This window comes from Eubalaena glacialis, chromosome 13, assembly GCF_028564815.1.
Source record: "Eubalaena glacialis isolate mEubGla1 chromosome 13, mEubGla1.1.hap2.+ XY, whole genome shotgun sequence".
Lineage (NCBI taxonomy): Eukaryota > Metazoa > Chordata > Mammalia > Artiodactyla > Balaenidae > Eubalaena > Eubalaena glacialis.
In genome coordinates, this window is record NC_083728.1 from 11285128 (window position 1) to 11308765 (window position 23638).

A 23638-nucleotide genomic window follows, 5' to 3' on the forward strand; every position below is an offset into this window, starting at 1 on the left:
GATTTTTTTAAGTGCCATCATGGGTAGCAATGAAGTAACTGATACTTTGATTCTCTTCGTGAGAATATTCTTAAAATGCCTGCGTCTCTTAGAAAATAGCATAACTTAATATTTTTAGTTAGATCAGTGGTTTAAAGAAACTTCAAATATCTGACTCTTAAACCCCAGGGTGGATTATATAAATACTTGCACCAGCATTAAGTGGAGTATTGTTTTAAGTATTTAGGATCTGAATTTCTTACATATTAATTTGGGTTGATGATGTACCAAAAATGAAATTGTTTATACTGTAGTAGTTTGAATGTCTTCCTAATTTTTTATTAACTTAGAAAATATTGCTGCCTTTTTTCTTCACTAGTAATGGCATCATTTCCAGCCTTTGATTCTCCCCCACCCCCTACCAAAAAGGTATTTCCAGAGAGGCTGTATCTTTCTTCACAGCTTTAATGTAGAAATGTTTAAAAAACAACAGAGTATATACTATGTTCTAATCCTTAGGCTTACTGTGGGCTTCCTATAACCATATTCTGATCAAACTGTAATTTAGGGGAGATTTTCAGTGAACTATTGGAACTCTGCTGTAGCCATCAAACATCATGCTTTGGTTGACTGTCCACTAGGTCCAGATTGTACATTTCAGTAGTCTGCCACCTTGGCATAAATTTGCATTATGAGCTTAGTTTAGACAAGTAACTATTTCAAGGAGCTACTTGGAAATGGAGAACTTTTCCTTCTTCCTCTTTCCATCAACCTGAGCCCCTCTCTCCACTTTTTATCTTTTTTATATTTCAACTAAGATTTCTTTAAAAACAAGGATTTCACCCCTTTAAGGTCAGGTGAGGTGGTAGAAACCACTGGTTTAGTCTAAGTAACTTGTGTTTAGGTTTTAGCAGGAAGAAGTATCTATCCTGGTCTAGCTCTCAGTACAGTGTTAGAAATGTTTTTTCTATGAAAATTCTAGATTTGCATTCACAGTATAACTGATGCAGTAGTTGTCATTCTGGTATATGTTCAAATTTCAGTTCCCAAATATTAGAAAGTAGCAGGGTTATGCCTGCAGGTGATGGAAACTAGGACACACTATCATATTTACTGGCATATTTACTGGCATGTTAAATTAGCACCATATGTTCTTATTAGGAACTTGAAACATACAAGAATGCACGTAAAAATATGAAGAATTTGTATACTGGAAAATGCCATGCTAGATCCATACTTGGAGTCGTTTAAAATATAATCTGTAGAAGTTTGATTTGGAGGCTTTTTTTTTCCTCCTGGCTTGATTATCTGTGCCTAGTCAAAGGTTTAAGATTGGGTTTTATGGGGGTTCTTTTTGTTGTTTTGTTTTTACTTTCTGTGATGGCACAGTTATAAATACTTTTCTTCTACCCCTAAAAACAGGGACTAAATGATGCCATCCTTGATATGGTGGCTTTGCAGAGGGACTGCGATACACAGACAAGCCCCATTGACTATTGGTACGTTAGGTCCTGCAAATCTTGCCTTAAGCCTGCTAAACTAGTCCTGTCATCTGTTGGGTTCCCCTCCATCTTCCTGACCCAGATGAGCCTGAGTACAGCCCCTGACTAGATCCAAGCCTTTTGGCAGAGCTCTGGTTTCATAAATGATTATAATTATGTTTCTCAGTTAATGACCTCTTTGCCTAAATGAAGTTCACAGTCATTGATGTTGTATCATCATCCTTGTACAGTCCTCCTATACAGATTCGGCCTCTAGATATTTCCTCGTGAGACAGGTTCTCTCTGCCTTTATTTACCCTCTTTGTACTTGGTGTAAACGAGTACTTTTGCTTTTTGTATTTGGTGAGAAAAGAGGTACATGTATTTGATCAGTCTTACGTATTGTTATAATTTATATGGTTTTAAGTCATCATGGCTACAGATCTCAGATTTTCATTTCAGCCATCTGACTCTTGCTTTCTGAGGAAGGAATTGCTTTCTGAGTGGGAATTTGGCCGGGATTATTGGTAAAACTTTAATGTTTTGGCCCTAGTTAGTAGGTGTGGGTATAATTTGCAGATTGATAAGGAGTGTGGCTGAATTATTCAACAGTGAATTTAAATCATTCTCAAAAATCAATAATTTAAGTCTAGTTCATCAGGTAGCATATGCTTAACCAAAAGTTACTTAACTTCAGTTAATAAAACACTTGCACACGTTAACTCCATTATTAATGGGTTTGAGCTTTCCCCAAAATCTTTCAGAATTTACAAAAATGTTTTACTCTTTCCATACAGTGTTTTTGATTAATGAAACGATGGGCCAACGCCTCTTTCAGAATAACTGTATCTCCCTGACAAATTCCTATTCTCCCTACTAGTCCCAATTCACAAGAATAATTGTTTTGCATAAAATTCCCCATCTTCCCTTACTTTTTCACTTCACTTCCTCTTCTCTGTCCCACTACACAGTGGGTCTACCAGAACTTTTGGTTGCAAGTAACATGAACCAAAACTTAAGCAAAAATGATCATGTGTTTGTTCTTGTTTATGAAAAGTTTGGGGGAGGGATGGTTCAAGGGGGCTATCTTTCAGGCACAGCTAGATTGAGGACCTTAAGCAGTATCAACAGGAGTGTTTCCCTTTCTGTGCTTTTCGCATCATCACTGTCCGCCCTGTTTGGGGCACATGTCCAGGTCTGTATTAACCAGTGTCTGCAGATATAGAACACTAATTGGTTAACCTGTGTCATATGCGCGGTGGAGGAAGGGCCTCTTAACTGACAGCACCTCCACTGCGGCAGGAGTGGCTCCAAGAGGAAGTTGGGCAGGGAGAAGCAAGCATCTTTACTCCAGTGACCCAGTGCCTGCTGTATACCCCAGAAGCGATGGACTGTTGAAGGGGAAGAGCTGTGTCCTGTTCAACTTTCTGTTTCTAGCACATTAATGGGCAGGGTGCTCCAAAAATGATTGATGAACAGTGGTTTCGTTCTATTAAATTGGATGTTTTTCCCGTTTTTATGCCATGAGCTGAGAAGTTTATGGTTTGGCTGAAGGGAGCTCTCCTTGGTATTGGGAAAATGGTGCTGACCTGGTCAAAATGGCCATCCTGATAGCCAAGGAGGCTTAAGAGAAAGGTTTAGCCACTGGGGACAAATGTGGAAAGTAATCCCATCCTTCTGCATTCCTTTCAATGCCCATCTCTAGACAATTTTTGACATTATTGTAAGACATCTTCCTCCCTAAGAGTAATGATTGTAAGAATTTGTTTTCATCTCTTCCTATTCAAAAGTGAGGAACACCCCTTAATCTCAGGCAGTCAACTTCCTATTTACTCTGTCCTTACCCCTCAGTTAAGAACAGAGTAAATAGGAAGGTGTGGGCCCCAAGAATCAGATAGGTAACATCAATGAACCCTGAAGGCAGCTGTTGATTTGAAGTTGTTAACAGCAGGTGGTGGGCTGAAAAAAAAACAAACAACATAGGGCCCTTGAGTTCTTTTTCTCATCACCCATAATGTCTAACATTAACTGATAAGAGTTTGTTGGAGACTTTCTTACAAGGAACGTTTGGCTTGTTACAGGCATAGAAAAGCTTAAGTATACACAGGAAATGGAGGATGGGAGTAGGAGGGAGCCTTCTTTGCTTATTATATTCCTATACTACATACCTGCTTTATATACTGAGAGAAGTGTTTTATTTAACAAGCGAAAAACCAGAAGAATCTCTTAAGTGCTTTTGAGGATGCTAACACATATGAATGTGTTATTCTAGCTCCACATGGACAAAATCTTGGAAATGGCTTCCGTGGAGGGTACCTCCATCTGGGGAAAGGGGCAGATGATAGAATTCTCAAGGTCATTAGAAATGTCAGAAATCTGCTTATGAAGACAGTTATAACCTTAACTCAAAATATTCTACATTTTTCAATGTAAACTTTTTCTCTTTTTTTTTTTTTTTTTTTTTGGCCGCACTGCACGGCATGCGGGATCTTAGTTCCCCAACCAGGGATCGAACCCTCACCCCCTGCAGCAGAAGCGTGGATTCTTAACTACTGGACTGCCAGGGAAGTCCCGATGTAAACTTTAACTTGGATTCCTCCTAGCTAATCATAGAACAAATAACTTTTTTGTAGCATTTTCCAATAAGCAATGTCACTATTTTATTTATAAGCCTGTTTAATTCAACTCAAATAAGTAAACTCAAGATTTATTCTGTTGCTGAAATATCACCTTCTATAAATAAGTTTTTTGTAACTAAGCTCCCTTAGAGCATATTCTTACTTTTTCAGAACCGTAGGTGGATAAATTGGGTACAACGAAGCGAGGTGCTTCACTTGGAGGTCTTGAAACAACTTTGTTAGCTGTGGGTGGGCACTTAGAACACCTGGTATTTTCCATAGGAAACTGGGTTTTCCTTTGTCCTGAGCTGCAGTTTGGCTCCCTGGGATGTTTTCTGTATAGAAGGGGGCCGGCATTTCCAAATCTGTGTGTGTGTTTTGCTGTGCTCATCTAGGAGGCAGGGAAAGCCAGAAAGGGCTGCCTCTGGGGCACGTCTGTGCTCTGAAGTGAAACAGGATTCACACAGGATGTTCCAGAAGAACTGGATTTTGGCCCATGGAGAGTTGATAAAATGAATGGAGAAACAAAATGTCTCTTTTCAGAATTGGGTGTTTATGGACATTCATTTTGATGCCTGGTCTCTTCAGAATTAGCCTATAACACTTCCTGTATTTCTGGAACACTTTTCTTATATTTCTGAAACATTTGTCTATCAGGTGGTTCTCTCTAAATGACCTAGTTTGTGCGAACCTAGTTTTTTCTTTTTAATCAGTTTATTAACTGATTTTTTTAAAAACCATCAAAAAGATGGTTCAGAACAATTAAGCAATAAAATTTCCACAAGGAATAATGGATTTGGCCTTGAATGCACACTAATTTGTATCAGAACTGACTTCTAAGTCTGTTAGCTAAACGATACGCAGATTATTAGATGGCAGAGAGTACAGAGGACACCATAGTCATGCTTCATAACTAGGAGTTCCATCCTGAGGATGTGTTTTGCAGTGAACTGCATTCATCTTTTGGCCTCAGGTATACTAAGTTCTGGTAACATATCCAGATTTAGAATTTCTAGAAGTTGCTGGGATTTCTTGGTAGGCTTCATTTTTTTTTCCAGTTTTCATAGTTAATATTGATGTTTGGATTTGAACAATAAGTGAGGTAACATGATATCTTATTACATGTGGATTAGTTGACTTTATGATTGTGGTTTACAGATGGTAGTGGTATTATTCAGTGACAGCCTTGATTAATTAGAAACCCAGATTTGCATGTATTGAATACTAAATTTTAAATCCAGATGCACTGGCTTTTGTTTCTGCCTGTTTTTGATTTTTAGAACTACTTTACATCCTGCAAAATTTATTTGGATTATTAAGTCGATGATTAGTTTTTACACTATTTTGTAGGAAACATTTATGGTCACATTGGAAGCCATACAAATTCTCAGCTGCCCAAGTTTTATTAATTTTATTTTCTTAACCTTTGTTTTTAAGGAACTTGGGAAAGTGGATCTAAATTTCTACTTTAATGTATTGGGTCATTTAAATAATTTTTCAGTTCCCTCATACACACATAAACTTTTCATTTTTCAAAAGGGACCCCCTAAAGTCTGTAACAGTTAATATTTGCTCTGATGCTGAGTGCCCGGCTTTCCCCGTCTCAGCATTCATTCCGTGGCATTAGTGAGTGCCTTTGTCCAGGTGTGGTGCTGGCTGGGGGGCAAGTTACACAGCCATTCTTGTCTTTCGTTTGGGTGGTGTGCAGAAACTTACGGATACCACAGCAATACGCAGGGTAGCTCCCAGACAACAAAAACTTATTTCCCCTGGCACTCAAAATTATGTGGTAATAATGCTGAAATGGTGAACATTTTTCTGTTTTCAGAGGTTCAACATCACAAGGAGAAAAGCACTCACACTTGATTTTAAAGTAATCGGTTGGTATATAAACCTCATTCTCAACTTTAAATAAGCTCATCACCAAACTAGTTTTTTAAAAGTCTAATCAGAATTGTGCCACATTAGATTCATGTTACCTGTGATATAAAATGTCCTGTTAAAAATAGAAAAGATCAGAGAGTACTTATTTTGCCTGCCTGCTTTAAGTATTCAGAACATACTGGATAAGGATATCTACTCACCTTTTTTGTCAGACTGGGCCAGGGTTTGTGATCCTACCATCAGTGGAATTAGTAAATATCACAAGTTGTACATGTTTTGACTTGACTTAAATTTTTTTTTCCAATAGAAACTATGTTCCAACTTCCTGTCAACAATCTTGGCAGTTTAAGAAAAGCCCGGAAAACTGTGAAAAAAATACTTAGTGACATTGGGTTGGAATACTGTAAAGAACACATAGAAGTAAGTAGCATGTGATTTTTTTAATTTTAACATGACTCAGCTTCTGATCCATTACTTTGTGTCAGTGGCCAGGATCGTTAATTCTTAGGGGAGATGCTGTATTTTAACTGCAGCGTTAGCTTTGCCTGAGCTTTCTCAAATAGCCTAACTTGTTCCCTTCTCCCTAAAGTGGGCTTTTTCATCTTTGCATCCTGGAGCAAAAGCAGTTACCACTGAGGACGTACCACGTTAGTCATTTTTTACTAGGTGCTTTAAAATGGTCTCTAAATTCAAATCCTTAAAACAACCCCTGGGGGATATAGGAATTCTTATCTCCAATTTACAGATGAAGAACCAGTAAAGAAATAGGTCCACCTCACAGCTGAGCACGTGGCAGGGTCTGTCTGTGAGACTCCAGAGCCTGTTCTCATTCTGATACGCCTGAATGTTCTGATTGACCTTCTGATTGTTGAGGCGTGGTGGTTTGGGTGCTTGTTGTCTCTTTCCTTGGGATTTGAGCATTTGTTGGCCCTTTTGACCCATTGTAGACTATTATCTTCCCCTAGGTAACAGTTTGGACTTTACAAACTGTTTTTCTAGCCTTTTTATTCTATGAGCTTTATTAACAGCCCTGTGGGATAGCCAGTGCAGTGGTCTCCTCTTCTAGATCTCATTACTCCAGGTCTTGTGGTTAGTTGATCAACAACCTCTGATTGGAAAGAAACGTTTAAAGCTGTTTTCCCCACTAGCCTTTTAAGTTCCAGCTGGCCAGGGACCGTAACTACCTTGTCCATCTTTGTATCCTCAGCACTTAGCACAGTGCTGGGCACGTAACAGGCACTCAGTAAATGTTTGGATGGAATTGAAAGTAAAAAAGCAATTTCCTTCATGCAACAGGTTTTCTTTTCCTGGTTCCTATTAATCCTACTTTAGGGGTATATCATGAAGACTGAAGCTTCTCAAAATTGGGTTTCTCTAGTTATGTCATCCCTGGTGTGGCAGTTCAATCCCTCAAGTTCAGGTAGATCTGCCTGATGAAACAGTCCATTTACTTCCCATGCAGTGGGGTAATCTTCACAAGAATAAATAATGCCAATGTTAAAGGTAACTTTTCTATCCTGCATTTGATTTGTTCCTCCCATTATTGCACCCACTACGTACTCTGGAATATATGTGTACTTGATTTTCCACACTGAACTGTGACCCTTTTAGGAACAAGAGGAATTTTACCATAAAACTTTTTATGTTCCTGTCTCAGGATGGAGGGGATCAAATTTTTACACAAGAGTGTAAATTTAACATAATACTACTTGCTTTCTTTGAGTAGCTTTCCTCCTTTTGGGGTTGAGAAATCCTGAGTTTTCGTTCCAGTCCAGTCCCACCCCACCCCCATCTCCCACAAAAGATTTTTCTTGCACAGAACCAGACTATCTCATCTGTAGTACTTACTATAAGTGAACGTTGCTCTCTTACACTCCATTCTAATATTACAACTGATGAGTTATAGTACTCTTACGAAGGGTGCTTTGGTATTAATATGTGGCTGAATTTGTTACTTAGTTAGAACTTCCAGTGGTTTCTTTGGAAACCTGGTGACCATTAGGGGAATGTTTAGTTGATATAAAAAGTTCAATGTAACATCCATATGCCCTTTTGTATTTCCTAAGAGCTCTATCGATCCTAGTTTAGTTCTTGGTGGTGTCAGTTTTCCTGTGCATCTCCCCAACCCTAGTTAGAGATAGGATTTATATGTAAAGTTGAGCTAGAGTTGACACAATGTTTTTGAAACTTCTTTCACTGTTTTCTAGGATTTTAAACAGTTTGAACCTAATGACTTTTATTTGAAAAACACTACATGGGAGGATGTAGGACTATGGGACCCTTCACTTACAAAAAACCAGGTAAGTGGCACAGGAGACTTCCCCAAAAGGAAGCATCCTCCCTTTTCAGTTCTGCATCTTTCATGGTGTTGCACTGTTTGTAGGCAACAGCCTAATGTGGGAAGTGTTGAAACTGATTGTTTCATATTTTCCTAAGAGGTAGGGAAAATTAGGAAGAACTTTTGGTCTTTTTTTTGTCATTGTACTGAAACTTCAAGTGTAAGAGGAATAGGAAAGTTTGTTACTTAAAAGTGGTGAAGCCCACTGTATACCAGCATTCCCCTCTCCTCCCCTAACCCCTGTCAAAAGTTGTTTGGTTCTTCTGATTCTAAAATGTTCCCTCCAGCATTCTGTTCATCTAGGGTATCCATCATTTTTCTGTGTTGCAATCCTTGTTTTTTCTAGAGAAGGGAAGACAGGGCTCTTGCTTCCATTTACGTTTTCTTACTCATCTGTGTTGTCACCCAACCTCTCCGGGTAGCCTAAGCCAGCACGTGGGGGATGGCACAGGTGACTCTGTAGGATGGCAGAGTGGTGCAGCTTAATTTTTACAAATTGGAATTAAAAATAGTATTAGGTAATCAAGGGCACCAGCCATGCCGGCAAATATCAATAGGTGATGATATAACAAAAATGGAGTTATAGGTGATGTTTTTTTCCACAGGGAGAAGTGATTATCAATTCAAACTGTACCACTATTTATTTCAAGTGATTGTAGTAATTCTGGATTATTGATCCGTTCATCTGTTGGAACATACTTGGCAGGGAATCAGTACTTTTAAAATCCACCTCAGAAATTTGATAATATAGTCATCTGTTTCTTTCTTAGAAATACCCCAAGAAAGGGTATTAACCAGCAGTCTTAAAATATGAAAGCTTTCCAGTGGGGCACATCACTTAGTTAATTCAGTTTTACAAATACTAAAGAAGGGTTGAGCTTTAAGGAAAAACGGAGTATTTCATTTTGGTTCGAATTGGTATCTGAAACAAGGTAGGTTTCTTAGGTTTCTAGGGGAAAAAAGATCACCTCTCACCAAACTTGTGTTTCACCTATCTTCAAAGGACCAGCTGCACAGATGTTAATGAGCATGGTTCTGTAAGTTGCTCTTTGATACCAGTATATTCTGCAATGCTTTACTTTTTTATTGGCTTTTTAACACCTTGCTTTCCTCACAGTCTGTAGGAAATTTTTATTTAATTTCTTAATTTGAATCAAAGCAGCTGTCACTTCATTACTTCTTTTGAAGCTGCTCTTGCTTAAGAAGGAACAGCATGGCTTGTAGAAGAAAGCCGACTTTTCAAATCATTAGTTTTTTGATCTCAGTGAAACCTGAATACTATACTCTGCTTTGATCAGAGGGGGGAAATGTTTGAGATTTTTGAAGATGAGCCTTTTTTTCTATGAAAATTTTTCCATGATGGGGAGGATCAAAGGTGTGTCTTTGTATCATATTGCCTAATTGCACTACAACACTCTGGGCCCTGAGTTTTACTATATAGTGAATCTGAAGCCTTCAGCAACTTACCAATTCACAGAGTAATTGTAGTGATTTCAGCTAGCTTATTCTTATCCTTTCTAACTAAAATGTTTATCTTGAAGCCATTTGTCTTTGGTTTCTCTAAAACCAATGAGCGAATGTGACTCTGGTCTTTTCTAAAAACACTGAGGAAGAACTTTGAATGGAGTTTTTATTTACACTGCGATGCCAAAACAAGTGTTTAGTTTAAAACAGCTTTCTCATTTGAATATTTTATAAATTTATTTTGCATTTTGCAAAAGGAAAAAATGATACTCAAATCTCAGTGCATTATAGAGTTTCAGTTCTAAAAATAGCATTATGTCTCTTAAAGGACTGTCTGGGGGAAAAAAGCCTAAAACCTGTTACTGCTTATCTGAAGTGGCATTCTGATTCCAGTTTTTGTCTTTTCTTTAGGACTATCGGACAAAACCTTTTTGCTGCAGTGCTTGCCCATTTTCTTCAAAATTTTTCTCTGCCTACAAAAGTCATTTCCGGAATGTCCATAGTGAAGACTTTGAAAATAGGATTCTCCTTAATTGCCCCTACTGTACCTTCAATGCAGACAAAAAGACTTTGGAAACACACATTAAAATATTTCATGCTCCAAACGCCAGCGCACCAAGTAGCAGCCTCAGCACTTTCAAAGATAAAAGCAAAAGCGATGGCCTTAAACCTAAGCAGGCTGACAGTGTAGAGCAAGCTGTTTATTACTGTAAGAAGTGCACTTACCGAGATCCTCTTTATGAAATAGTTAGGAAGCACATTTACAGGGAACATTTTCAGCATGTGGCAGCACCTTACATAGCAAAGGCAGGAGAAAAATCACTCAATGGTGCAGTCCCCTTAGGCACAAATGCCCGGGAAGAAAGTAGTATTCACTGCAAGCGATGCCTTTTCATGCCAAAGTCCTACGAAGCTTTGGTACAGCATGTCATTGAAGACCATGAACGCATAGGCTATCAGGTCACTGCCATGATTGGGCACACAAATGTGGTGGTTCCCCGATCCAAACCCTTGATGCTGATTGCTCCCAAACCTCAAGACAAGAAGGGCATGGGACTCCAATCAAGAATTGGTTCCCTCGCTTCTGGAAACGTCCGGTCTTTACCATCACAGCAGATGGTGAATCGACTCTCAATACCAAAGCCTAACTTAAATTCTACAGGAGTCAACATGATGTCTAATGTTCACCTACAGCAGAACAACTATGGAGTCAAATCTGTAGGCCAGAGCTATGGCGTTGGTCAGTCAATGAGACTGGGTCTAGGTGGCAACGCACCAGTTTCCATCCCTCAACAGTCTCAGTCTGTGAAGCAGTTACTTCCAAGTGGAAATGGAAGATCTTATGGACTTGGGTCAGAGCAGAGGACCCAGGCACCAGCAAGATACTCGCTGCAGTCTCCAAATGCTTCGTCTCTCTCATCGGGCCAGTTAAAGTCTCCTTCCCTCTCCCAGTCACAGGCATCCAGAGTATTAGGTCAGTCCAGTTCCAAACCTACTGCAGCTGCCACTGGCCCTCCCCCACCCAATACTTCCTCAACTCAGAAGTGGAAAATATGTACAATCTGTAATGAGCTTTTTCCTGAAAATGTCTATAGTGTGCACTTCGAAAAAGAACATAAAGCTGAGAAAGTCCCAGCAGTAGCCAACTACATTATGAAAATACACAATTTTACTAGCAAATGCCTCTACTGTAATCGCTATTTGCCCACAGACACTCTGCTCAACCATATGTTAATTCATGGTCTGTCTTGTCCATATTGCCGTTCAACTTTCAATGATGTGGAAAAGATGGCGGCACACATGCGGATGGTTCACATTGATGAAGAGATGGGACCTAAAACGGACTCTACTCTGAGTTTTGATTTGACATTGCAGCAGGGCAGTCACACTAACATCCATCTCCTTGTAACTACGTACAACCTGAGGGATGCCCCTGCTGAATCTGTTGCTTACCATGCCCAAAACAACCCTCCAGTCCCTCCAAAGCCACAGCCAAAAGTTCAGGAAAAGGCAGATATCCCTGTTAAAAGTTCACCTCAAGCTGCAGTGCCCTATAAAAAGGATGTCGGGAAAACCCTTTGCCCTCTTTGCTTTTCAATCCTAAAAGGACCCATATCTGATGCACTTGCACATCACTTAAGAGAGAGGCACCAAGTTATTCAGACGGTTCACCCAGTGGAGAAAAAGCTCACCTACAAATGCATCCACTGCCTTGGCGTGTATACCAGCAACATGACCGCCTCGACTATCACTCTGCATCTGGTCCACTGCAGGGGTGTCGGAAAGACCCAGAATGGCCAAGATAAGACAAATGCACCCTCTCGGCTTAACCAGTCACCAGGCCTGGCACCTGTGAAGCGCACTTACGAGCAAATGGAATTTCCCTTGCTGAAAAAGCGAAAGTTAGATGATGATAGCGATCCGCCCAGCTTCTTTGAAGAGAAGCCTGAGGAGCCTGTTGTTTTAGCCTTGGACCCCAAGGGTCATGAAGATGATTCCTATGAAGCCAGGAAAAGCTTCCTGACAAAGTACTTCAACAAGCAGCCCTATCCCACCAGGAGAGAAATTGAGAAGCTGGCGGCCAGCTTATGGTTGTGGAAGAGTGACATTGCTTCCCATTTTAGTAACAAGAGGAAGAAGTGTGTCCGAGACTGTGAAAAGTATAAGCCTGGTGTGTTACTGGGCTTCAACATGAAAGAATTAAACAAAGTTAAGCATGAGATGGATTTTGATGCTGAGTGGCTATTTGAAAATCATGATGAGAAGGATTCCAGAGTCAATGCTAGTAAAACTGCTGACAAAAAGCTCAACCTTGGGAAGGAAGATGACAGTTCCTCAGACAGTTTTGAAAATTTGGAAGAAGAATCCAATGGAAGTGATAGCCCTTTTGACCCTGTTTTTGAAGTTGAGCCTAAAATCCCTAATGATAACCCAGAGGAACACATACAGAAGGTAATTTCTGAGGATGCTTTAGAGTCTGAGAAGCTAGACCAAAAAGAGGAGGATGGTTCAAAATATGAAACTATTCATTTGACTGAGGAACCAACCAAACTAATGCATGACGCCTCTGATAGTGAGGTGGACCAAGATGATGTTGTTGAGTGGAAAGATGGTGCTTCTCCATCTGAGAGCGGCCCTGGTTCCCAACAAGTGTCAGACTTCGAGGACAACACATGTGAGATGAAAACAGGAACCTGGTCCGATGAGTCTTCCCAGAGTGAAGATGCAAGGAGCAGTAAGCCAGCTGCCAAAAAAAAGGCTACCATGCAAGGTGACAGAGAGCAGTTGAAATGGAAGAATAGTTCCTATGGAAAAGTTGAAGGGTTTTGGTCCAAGGACCAGTCACAATGGAAGAATGCAACTGAAAATGATGAGCGCTTATCCAACCCACAGATTGAGTGGCAGAATAGCACAATTGACAGTGAGGATGGGGAGCAGTTTGACAACATGACTGATGGAGTAGCTGAGCCGATGCATGGCAGCTTGACCGGAGTTAAACTGAGCAGCCAACAGGCTTAAGGGCCAGGTTCTCTGGCATTGGTGACAAATGCTGCAGCCTGGAACTCTGTTCTCCTTTCAGTATGACTGCAAAGCTGTATTCTAACTGGTACTGCCTTTTGAGTGCTGGGTCATCAGGCTGTGGGGACATGTGGCCACTCTGATCCAAGTGGTTATTTCTAAGTCTATGACACATGATTGGCTGATCTTGCTTTAGAACGTGCTGTGACAGGCACAGTAACTAAATGTGAAAAATCAGTAAGTTGGGGGCTCATGAACGCACACGAGAAAAAGCAGAGGTTTATCTGCCTTCTCAACATTTCTTTCCCTCTGTAAAATGTTTGGTTGGATGTCCTTGAGAAGCGTTCTCTTGATTCAAACGGTAGTGTAGGGCCAACATACAAGCTACCAGTCCAATGTGTATAGTAGACTTTGGGGAAATTGATTTTTTTTCATGTATTCATTCTGAATAGTTGAAATGTATATTTGTACAGTCTTTTAGACCTATTCAAGTGATGCTTATGATATTGTTATTGTGTACCCATCATAGATTTGTTTCTTTTTTTAGTGTTGCCCTTGCTGTGTTAATAAGCGCTGTATCTAGTTGACCTAGCAAAAGCCTGAAACTACGCTAGTGTGGACTTCGGGACAGACTTAGTTTTTGCACATAACCTTGTACAATCTCGCAACAGAGGCCAGCCACATAAGATATATATCTGGACTCTCTTGTATTATAGAATTTTTCTTGTTCTGAATATCCTTGACATTACAGCTGACAAACACAAAAACTGGTATTTCAGATGTTTTCTGAAATCTTTTAAGCTAAAATCACATGCAAGAAATTGACTTTGCAGCTACTAATTTTGACACCTTTTAGATCTGTATGAAAGTGTGTTGTGTTGAAGCAGCAAACCAATGACTGCTGCCTTTTGGATATTTAGTTTTATCTTTAGTTAAACACCACCCTGGTGTAGTCATTTATACCATCTAATATATGACACACTGTTGTAGTATGTATAATTTTGTGATCTTTATTTCCCTTTGTATTCATTTTAAGCATCTAAATAAATTGCTGTATTGTGCTTAATGTAAATATTTGCTTTATTACACATTACAGTCCTGTGTGTCCATTATGTCTTGTGCCAGTTGATGCCATGGCTCTCTTTCATCAGAGATGGAGGTACAGCCACTGAGGAAACTTGTGGAAGACCAAGATTTGCCGTTGGCATAAAGAATGCTTTCTCTCAAGGCACCTGTTGCAAATTCTTTGGTTTGTTTTTTGTCTTTTTCCCTTTTTACTTGCTAAAATAAACATCCTCGAGTTTTTTCAGTTCCCCTTTTGTTAAGGAGCAGAGCCTGCTTATATATGTAAATGTCTCGATGATAAAAGGATGTAAACATAAGTTAGCATTCATTTGCAAGCAGAATCTTAATGCCCTGGTGTTCTTTTGTCTAAATGAAGTAAATGTTAGTTTTCACCTTATAATGGGAACAGTTGTACTAAACAGTCAACTTCTCTCTGCTTTTGTTATAACTCTCTCGACCATCTTGCCGTTAAGAAAAAGGCTTTGGAGATGACACGTTTGGAGGGCTGTCAAGATGCAAGGAGCTGGTATGGTGCGTTTACTATGCATGGATTCCCAAGAGCAACCCCGTACTATAGAACAGAAAGTTACAAAGAGGCAGAATTAGGCCTCAGTGATGGGATGGATGCTCCAATCCATGCAGAGGCTGGTCAGTCACCTCTCAGGGACATTGGCCTAAAGAGTTCTGACGTGGCTAGTTTCCATGATTTCTGAGACTCTTCCCAGAAGGTTCATCTTGTTAATGCTTTTGCTACCCAGGAATAAAGGTTTTGACCAACGTTCCCGTAAGATGTAAAGTCGTGCCTCTCAAAAACAATACAGGAGAAAGCACAAAAATAGACTAGAACCTTTAGGGTGTTCGGGGCTGGCGTGGAGCTACTTTAAATCCATTATACAGCTTATAAATTCTGTGGAGACCAGCTAACATTTAGGACAGGATGTCCCCAAGTTAAGATGCTACAGATTGAGAAGGTCTTTTTCCCTTGAGGACAGTAATACCAGCTGCATTTAAGCCGTCTCCCATTTGTTTTGAAAGTAGTCTGCCTAATTAAAAGGTAGGAAGAATTTAGCCTGGGCTTAGGAGTCCTACATGGAGTACTAGTGAGACTTGTGCAAAATAGTGGGGCGGGGTGGGGGGACGTTCCAGGTTGGACATTTGAACAAAGACGAGTATGCCTCCTTGCTGAGGTGGTGTGAGTGGGCCTTGTTGGCATGTGGAAAAGAGTTTAGCCACCTAAGAACTGGAAATAAAGAAGATTTCCAAGTAGAAATGTTGCAGAAGCCCTAAAAGTGTCTCAATAAAAGCCATTTTTAAAAAATGCTGTTGCTACTGTTTGCTTTTGGAATAATATGGAAATAAAAACTGGCATTCTGCCATCTTCTAATTAGAGAAGGTCTATAACTGTAGATTGAATAATCCTGTAGATTTGCTTTTTAACAAGGAAAAACAAAATTCCAGAGAACTTTCTGCCCTTTAAATTTCCTGTGGCCACGAGTTCCAGACTCAGACCGAGTAGCACTATGGTTTCTCTCCCTTTTCAGCGCGTTGAAGCATTTTCTTGTCCCATCTTTGGTCCCTTGTCATTGAGCAGTGCAGGGTCTTCAGCAAACAGCTCTTTGTCCCCTCTTAAATTCCAAGTAAAAAAGGATCTGCCTCCTTTTCTCCCCTGTGGCTGTGTTTCTGTCTACTCGAAATGCCTACCCACTTGTGAAGACGCACAGTACTTCAGGAGGGAACAAAGTAAGTGCCAGGTTTGAAAACGATCTATCAAAGAAAGGCTGGGAATGCCCCGCCCGAAACACTTCCCTGGGAGCCATTCAACTTGCTTTTGCCAAGTGAGTACTGCCATATAGAGGGGTGGTTCCCCACGTTGTGGACCACCAGCACCCAAACCTTGAGATGGGGCTCCCAAATCATCTCTAGGTGATTCTGTGCCACGCGAGCTTGAGAACCACTTAGCTTGAGTGATGGAAAAATCTACTTTCCACCAGCGAGATTAGGTAGAGCATACTGAATCTGGACTCCACAGAGCAGCCGCTCAGCCTTCCGCGCCTCCCTTAGGCAATGATCTTTTCAACCCATTGTGACCCTTAACTGCCAACCCACCCTGTAGCTCACTGGCCTGGCACCAGTTGCAGGCATCTTTCACCAAAGTGTCATGTAGGAACATTTCAAACTCCTAAACCCCCAGAGGACTGGCAACAAAAGGAAGAGGCTGCTCTCACTATTCTGAAATGCATTCCAACATACCAGTTATTAACTGGCCACCGTGACGTACGTGGTCTAGGGAAAGACTCGGCTGAGAGAAACTAGACAGGCAAATTAGAAAAAAAAGGTGTTTTCTGCCAACTACTACTAAAAGGCTAGCTCAAAAACGGATCCAAACTTGCACCGAAGGAGGATCACCATTTGGTAATTCTTTGCATCCTGCTACTTGCCATCAACTTACTCCACTTTAAAAAATTAACTTTAACATTCACTATAACTTAAATCCTAGTGGAATTACAGCTTAATGGAGTTGTGTTCAAAAATTGGCATATAAGGCAAAAACTGCATATATCCTGAAAATCCTTAAGTCATGATTTCAAAGTGCTCCAGCTAAGAGGACACAGGAGGGAAGGTCCATAGTCATTTCCAGGACACATTCTCTGTGGTTTTTTCCAGCATATGTACAATGTTATCAGTATACCTTAGAAAGGTGCAAGGCCATTTAAACCTAAACTGGTTTTTGCAATAAAAATCTTGGTGTACCTTTATGAATGTCTTATTACCAAGTGAAGCAAAGTGGATAGCCTAATAAGCAAATTGTTCAACTTTTGCAAACTGATGGAGCAAGAGGCTAGAAATAAAAGGGCTTTTCCAATGCATTTGATGTCAGCGCCGTACTGGCTGCCATCTAGATTGGAGCAGAATGTGACAGCTGTGTACGTGGGGCAGCCATCTGGGAATCTAAAAATTAAAAGACCTTGCCTTGGGGACCATTGGCGAAAAGATCACTGCACGACTTGCTGGTGGCTGCAACTGCTGGCACAGCTCTACGGGCTTCCCTGGGAAGAGGACTCTGAGAGAGGCTTAAACACAGAGCCCTCCAAGGAGGGGACCTCCAGGCCAGGGGTGAGATTACACCTTTCCTAGGAGTTCAACACTGTTCCTGAAAATGCCTGGAGCTCAGCACACATCCTAAGTACATATTTACTCAAGAACTTTCCAAACATCACAGAAGTGTTCCTGGGACTAGTTGTAGGGCATTAGATTCCAAGATAATTTGAGTCCTCAAAACGGTCCTGCCCCAATTCCCTAAACCACCCCCCGCCAAAAAAAAAAGTCCTCTAAAGGGAGTATTAGTACTAGGTTTCGGGTTTCAGGACATGAAGTTTCAGAGAAGCCAACTTGTCCCAAGATTCCAGCTGGCAGAGGGGAGATGCTGACTTGGACCCAGGATATCTGAGTCCACAGCCCCTGGAATTCCCAGCCACACCATCCAGCCTTGATCTTGGCTGAAGACTACCCTCTTAAGAAAGGCTTTCCCTGCTATGAATGCAAAGACATGTGAGCCCCGGTTTCTAAACCAACACATCATAGTTTCCCTGGCACAGCGTTTCCCAAACTATACTCGTTCACACTGCCATCTTTGTCACTTTTGCCACATCTGCCTAACAGCTGCTTTACATACTTAGTATGTTTCAACTCCCCTTTTTGAAAGGGAAAACTGTATCTCTACAAAAAAAGGACAACCAGCATAATTTGCCATTAATGAAGGCATCCCTGAAAACACATACAAGACAAAACGTTAGACTAAAAATGTGCCACCTGTCATTGCTTGCTGAGGGCTGTGAGCCTGAGACTTGCTCTGTTTGATAAAAAGGAAAATCAGAGGGGTCCAGGGCACACTAGCACCAAGATGAGACTTTTTCCTTGGCCCAGACGAGACTGGAAGAATTGGATGTGTCTCCATGGACTCGTGTTACCTGATGCATGCCAGGTGGCACCAAACCATTTGTCAAGAGGTGGCTCTGGTTCAGAGTGCTTCCCAGGGAAGCCTTTGCCCAGTCATTACCCAGCTCTTCTTACCTGGCTTTAGACTCCTTTTTATGAAATAGGGCTCTCACTGGCAGTAACGGGGACTCCAACTCAGATTGGGTTTAATAAAGGGGACACACAGGTAACAGCTGTGGCCGAGGAGGGCGGGCTGCTCAGTGATGTCAGCAGGGTGTCAGGTCCTCTGTGCTTCCGTCCTGCCACCCACACGGTCACCTTCATCCTAAGCAGGGACCCTGGTGTTCGTGTTGCTTCCCATTCACTTGCCCTGAGAGAGGGTTTCCCCTCCCTTACCACAGAGGGAGAGTCCTGAACTTGGAGCTAATTGGACCACTCCAGAACCAGTTTCTGTGGCTGGTAGGCTTAGGCCAGACCTAAGCCTCGGTGAGTCACTGTGAGCTAGGATTACCTCGATGGGCTTAGATCAGGCAATACCAATCTCTGGAGCTGGGGTGGAATCAATTCAACCCAAACCAGAAACCACCTCAAGCCCGATTCTACCCACTACACTCAGGAGGGTGTGAGACGGATACTGGGGCCTCTACACTCTTCAAAGGAAACCTCCTTGAAAAATCTCTTAACTGCTATTCTTCCAAAGCACGGATTCCCAGACCTGGCTGCATCTTGAAATCACCTGCGGATTTTTAACACTTAGAGATGCTGGGGACCCTCCCCCAGAGATTCTGATGCAATTGGTCTGGGCTGTGGCCCAGCTGACTCCAATGTGGTTCCCAGGCAAACCTGAGAACCACCGTTCTACAGACACAAGGGACCAAGGCTACAGCGTGAGCCTTCCCCTGATTCATGTATTTGCTACCAGTGGTCTCCTGTTTAAGACCATTTATTCTATTTCTCTCCATTCACCAAACACGCACTTGCCGGACAGCCTAAGAACCCCCATCTCTACACCCAGAGATGCAACTTGTGTGTAGAAAACAATGTTACACGTGTAAGCTAATGCCCTGATGTCTCGCCGGTTCCCCAGGAGCAATGATGAGACCGCGGGCCTACACGGGTCACCCTGGCGGGGTCACCGCTGCAAACACTCCCAGTCCTGGTGCCAACAAAAGAAAAGCACAAACCTCATTGTCCAGGGCGCTCCCCCAGGTCTCCTCCCTCTCCTGCGCCTCGGGCGTGGCTCCCCCAGAAGAGCCTTGCTGGCGAAACGCTGAATGCTACATTTATGACGGAACTGCTCCCTGGAAGACCCAATGAGAAAGTCCTTCCGGTTGAGGGGCCGACCTCCAGCAGAGTCAGGCTTGCCTGGTTTGGTTCTCTGAGGGAATCATGTGATTATCCAGACCAAGTACACCTGCCCACTGCAGTCGGCTCCGTACTCCTTCCTCCACCTCAGCAGCCCAGGCAGCCAGCAAAGCACACTCGCCAGAAGTCCCCGCAGAGAAGGCAGAAATAAGCCTCAGACCACTGCCCCTCCCCAGCTGCTTGCAAGCCTAAAATGCATCCAGCTGGTGCTTACCGATAAGAATTTTGATGCTTTTAAATCTACAGCGAGCACACAGGCCTCACAGAGGAAATTCTGTGACAGCTGCTCCGAGTCAGAATTGCTTTGAATTCTTTCACACCCAAAGATGGTTGTGCTCTTGACCATAAGACAAAGCGGGGGGCTTCCCTGGTGGCACAGTGGTTAAGAATCCGCCTGCCAATGCAGGGGACACGGGTTCGAGCCCTGGTCCGGGAAGATCTCACATGCCACGGAGCAACTAAGCCCGCGAGCCACAACTACTGAGCCTGCGTGCTGCAACTACTGAAGCCCGCGCGCCTAGAGCCCATGCTCCACAACAAGAGAAGCCACTGCAATGAGAAGCCCGCGCACCGCATGGAAGAGGTGCCCCCGCTTGCAACCAGAGAAAGCCCACGCGCAGTGACGGAGACCCAACACAGCCAAAAATAAAAATAAATAAATTTATATAAAAAAAAAAAGACAAAGCAGGATTTTGCTTTAAGATGGGAAGGAAATGCCTTGATGCCTCCAGGTGCCTGGGTCAACAGGTCATCTCGAGAGAACTGGTAATCCTGGAACAAGACCCCTTTGGGGGTGTCTGCCTAGCTTCTAACCTCTTCTCTGAGAACTCCCCTTTCCACCCCAAGAAGGAGAGCTTTTATCATGAATGGATGTTGGACTTTGTCAAGTGCTTTTTTCTGCATCTCTTGAGATGACCATGTGGGGTTTTTTACTTTTATTAATCCAAGTGTGTTGCACTGATTGATTTTAAGGTGTTAAACCAACCTTGCATTCCTAGGAGAGAGCCCACTTGGTCATGGTGTGTAATCCTTTTTATATATTTCTGGATTCAGTCTGCTGCTATTTTGTTGAGGACTTCTGCAAATGCAAATACCTGTGGGGCCAGGCAGTAAAGAAATCAGTGAGATAACTTAGATACAAGAGAGACCCGGAGAGCACAGCCCTGCTAAAGGGACTCAGCTTTGGCTTGTTGTTGTCTTGCAAGAATATGAGCCCCATATTGCCTTATTTTAGTTTTTTGAAGAGAAGCTGGAAATCCAGTTCTTAATGTGAACTGTCCTGATTTTTAATTGCTGGCAACTGATTTTAACTGAATTTTTTGAATAGGGAAACACCAAAATATCAAAAGTTTAAAATAAAATGGAAAGTCCACTTCTCACCCACAACAGATATTCACCATTCTCAAATATTTGTTTATCCTCCCAGAGAACTTGAATGCTTTTCTTTCTCACACAGATGGTAGCATATCAGGTACCTTTTCCTCCACTTTGGCTTTTGTGATATCTCCATACCAAGTCATAAAGAACTCCGAATCCATTTTTACATCTTCATAGGATTCCACCCATTCATGCATGTATGGAGGTACTGTAACTGAACGAATCCCTAATTGATGGATACTTAGGTTCTTTCCAATCTTTTGCTATTTCAATGAGCAGTGAATAAACTTTTGCATTTATTGTTTCTCTTGTGTGTGTATATTGGGAGGCTAGATCCCTAGGGGCAGAATTGGGCCCTAGGGGTCTAAGGGTATATACATTTCTAATTTTGATAGGTACTGCCCATGGACCTCCATGAGAATCATGTCCCACCACCAATGTATGAGAATGCACATTTCTTCAAAATTTCACCAACAGTGTCATCAAAAACTTTTTATTTTTCCCTGCATAAGTGAAAACTAATTTCAATATTCTTTATACTTACAGACTGAGGTTGAGTATATTTTCATATCTTTAAAATACCTTTTGCATTTTCTTTTCTGTGAAATACCTATTCATAACCTTTGCCATTTTTCTGGGGGTTTTCCTCTTATTTATTTGTAGGAGATGTTTATATATTAGGGAGATTATCCCTTTGTAATACAAGCTGCAAATATATTCTCCCAGTTTGTCATTTGTCTTTTTTGGTCATTTGTCTTTTGAATTTGCTTAGGATTTTGTCGTTCTGTTTTAAGATTTTTTTTTTTCGGTTGAATTTTCTGTTTGTTTTTGCCATGCAGAGGATTTAAAAGTTTTTAATATAATCCAATTCTTCATCTTCTATGGCTTCTGGATTTTTTTTATGACTCTCCAATGTTTCTGCCTCCTTATTCTATAAATTCATTTTACACATTTAACTCCTCCTTAATCCATTTGGAATTTTGGAACCGTTCCTGGTGTACAGAATGAGGTATGGAACTCACTTTATTTTTTCCAGATGGTTACCCAGTTGTCTCAACATGAAAACAATTTTAAAACAGTTCAGGGCAAACCATACAGTTCTTCCAACCTGTGGGCCACCGTCTTGAAACCTCCTGCTTTGAACAGACGTGAAGTTCACATCCACGGGGAAAGTGGGAATGATCGACCAAAGGGCCTTGCTCTTATGAAGACTTGCAATGGCCTATACCCTGGCACCCCTGTCCGAAAACAGCCACCAATGAAAGAAAAAGAGAAAGAAAACGATACCCTTTCGTAGGCTGCAAAGTGACCCTTGCCGTGGGCTTTGGGTTTGACCCTCTCAAGTCAGCACCAAGGCTTTCGCTGACTTGCTAGGAGACACATCCGACACTTGCTCTGAAGGGGGACGCCCGTCAGGTCACCGGGCACCAGGACAGAGCACCAGCAGCTCAGAGGACTGAGGCCAGGAATTCCTGGCAGGCTCTGTGTCCTGGCTTTCCCTCCCCTTAAGTGTCTCCAAGTGTCCCTAAAAGTTCATTGTTTGGCACTGCAACTCCAGGAAACTTGGAAAGGCCAATTCTAGCTCATTAGTCACCTTTTCCCCATAGATGTTGTCACACAACTTTACCCCTCCTCGCTGCCTTGTGGGGGGGTGTCCCCAAAAGAGTCCCAGGACAGCAAAACCAGAGAGTGCGAGCTGGACTCTGGCAGCTCTCACTCTCCCGTGACTCGTTCTTACTCTGAAATGTAAGGCAGTTCCTAAGCCACTCACTGCTGAGGCTCTTGAATGCCACGAGCCAACTGAGAAACGCAGGACAGTGGGCCTTTCCCCCACCCAGCCCGGTCACCATCACAGCCACCTGTTACCCAGTGCCCATCGCCGGGCCCTGACACAGGTCATCTCATTTCCTCCTCAGTACACCCCAACAGGCAGGTGCCATTATTCTCTGTATCTTACTGTGGAAGATCTTACTGAGGCTGGTCTCAGAGAAGGTAAGCAACTAACCCAGGGCCACACAGCTGAGATGTGCAGGAGATGATGGCGCCACCCAGGCAGGCTGACCTCACAGCCTATAAGCTCTTAGTCACGGTCCTGTGGTCTCTACTTTAGGACACCTCCGTTGCTGTGGCTTAATCCTGTGACATCCCGTTCACCTCTCCCGGACCTTTGGTTCGGCCTCTGGAAGGAGAAAGAAGCCTGGGCATCTTCAGCGATCAACATATACCCGGTTTTCCAGAAATTGGTGTCCTCACCACTTGTCTGAAAAAGGAACATTCCATTGAATCTCTGCTCTCCCTGAGCAGACCAGGGCACGGGGAAGATCTAAGCTTCCTTCGTTAAAAACAGTCCCTATCAATACAACACGGCCATGACAATGAACGGTCAGCAGTCACTGGGATGCCGCCACAGGCTCAGTGTCCGCCGGGGGAGCCAGGCACAAAGCCGACACGCTGAGTGTACACACGCCACTCCGCCTCCAGTTACAAGGTACAGAAGCCGGCGACACCAGCACCGTCCGCGCTGTGAGATGTCAGGGTAGTGTTAGCTTGGATGGGGGTGGGGCACTGGCTGGAAGGGAGCACGAGGGGGCTTCTGGGTGCTGATGATGCTT

At 42.4% G+C, this 23638-nt stretch overlaps 1 protein-coding gene across 2 annotated transcripts in view; it reads left to right on the plus strand.

Moving 5' to 3' along the window:
• Positions 1 to 14639, plus strand: part of ADNP (activity dependent neuroprotector homeobox) — a 29816-nt gene extending 15177 nt beyond the window's left edge. For both annotated transcript variants that reach the window (XM_061209777.1, XM_061209778.1), the window contains 3 exons: positions 6270 to 6382; positions 8170 to 8262; positions 10176 to 14639. In XM_061209777.1, coding sequence (XP_061065760.1) covers positions 6275 to 6382; positions 8170 to 8262; positions 10176 to 13283 — 3309 coding nt within the window. In that variant the 5' untranslated portion in view covers positions 6270 to 6274 and the 3' untranslated portion in view covers positions 13284 to 14639. The remainder of the gene's footprint in view (positions 1 to 6269; positions 6383 to 8169; positions 8263 to 10175) is intronic.
• Positions 14640 to 23638: the final 8999 nt, after the last annotated feature.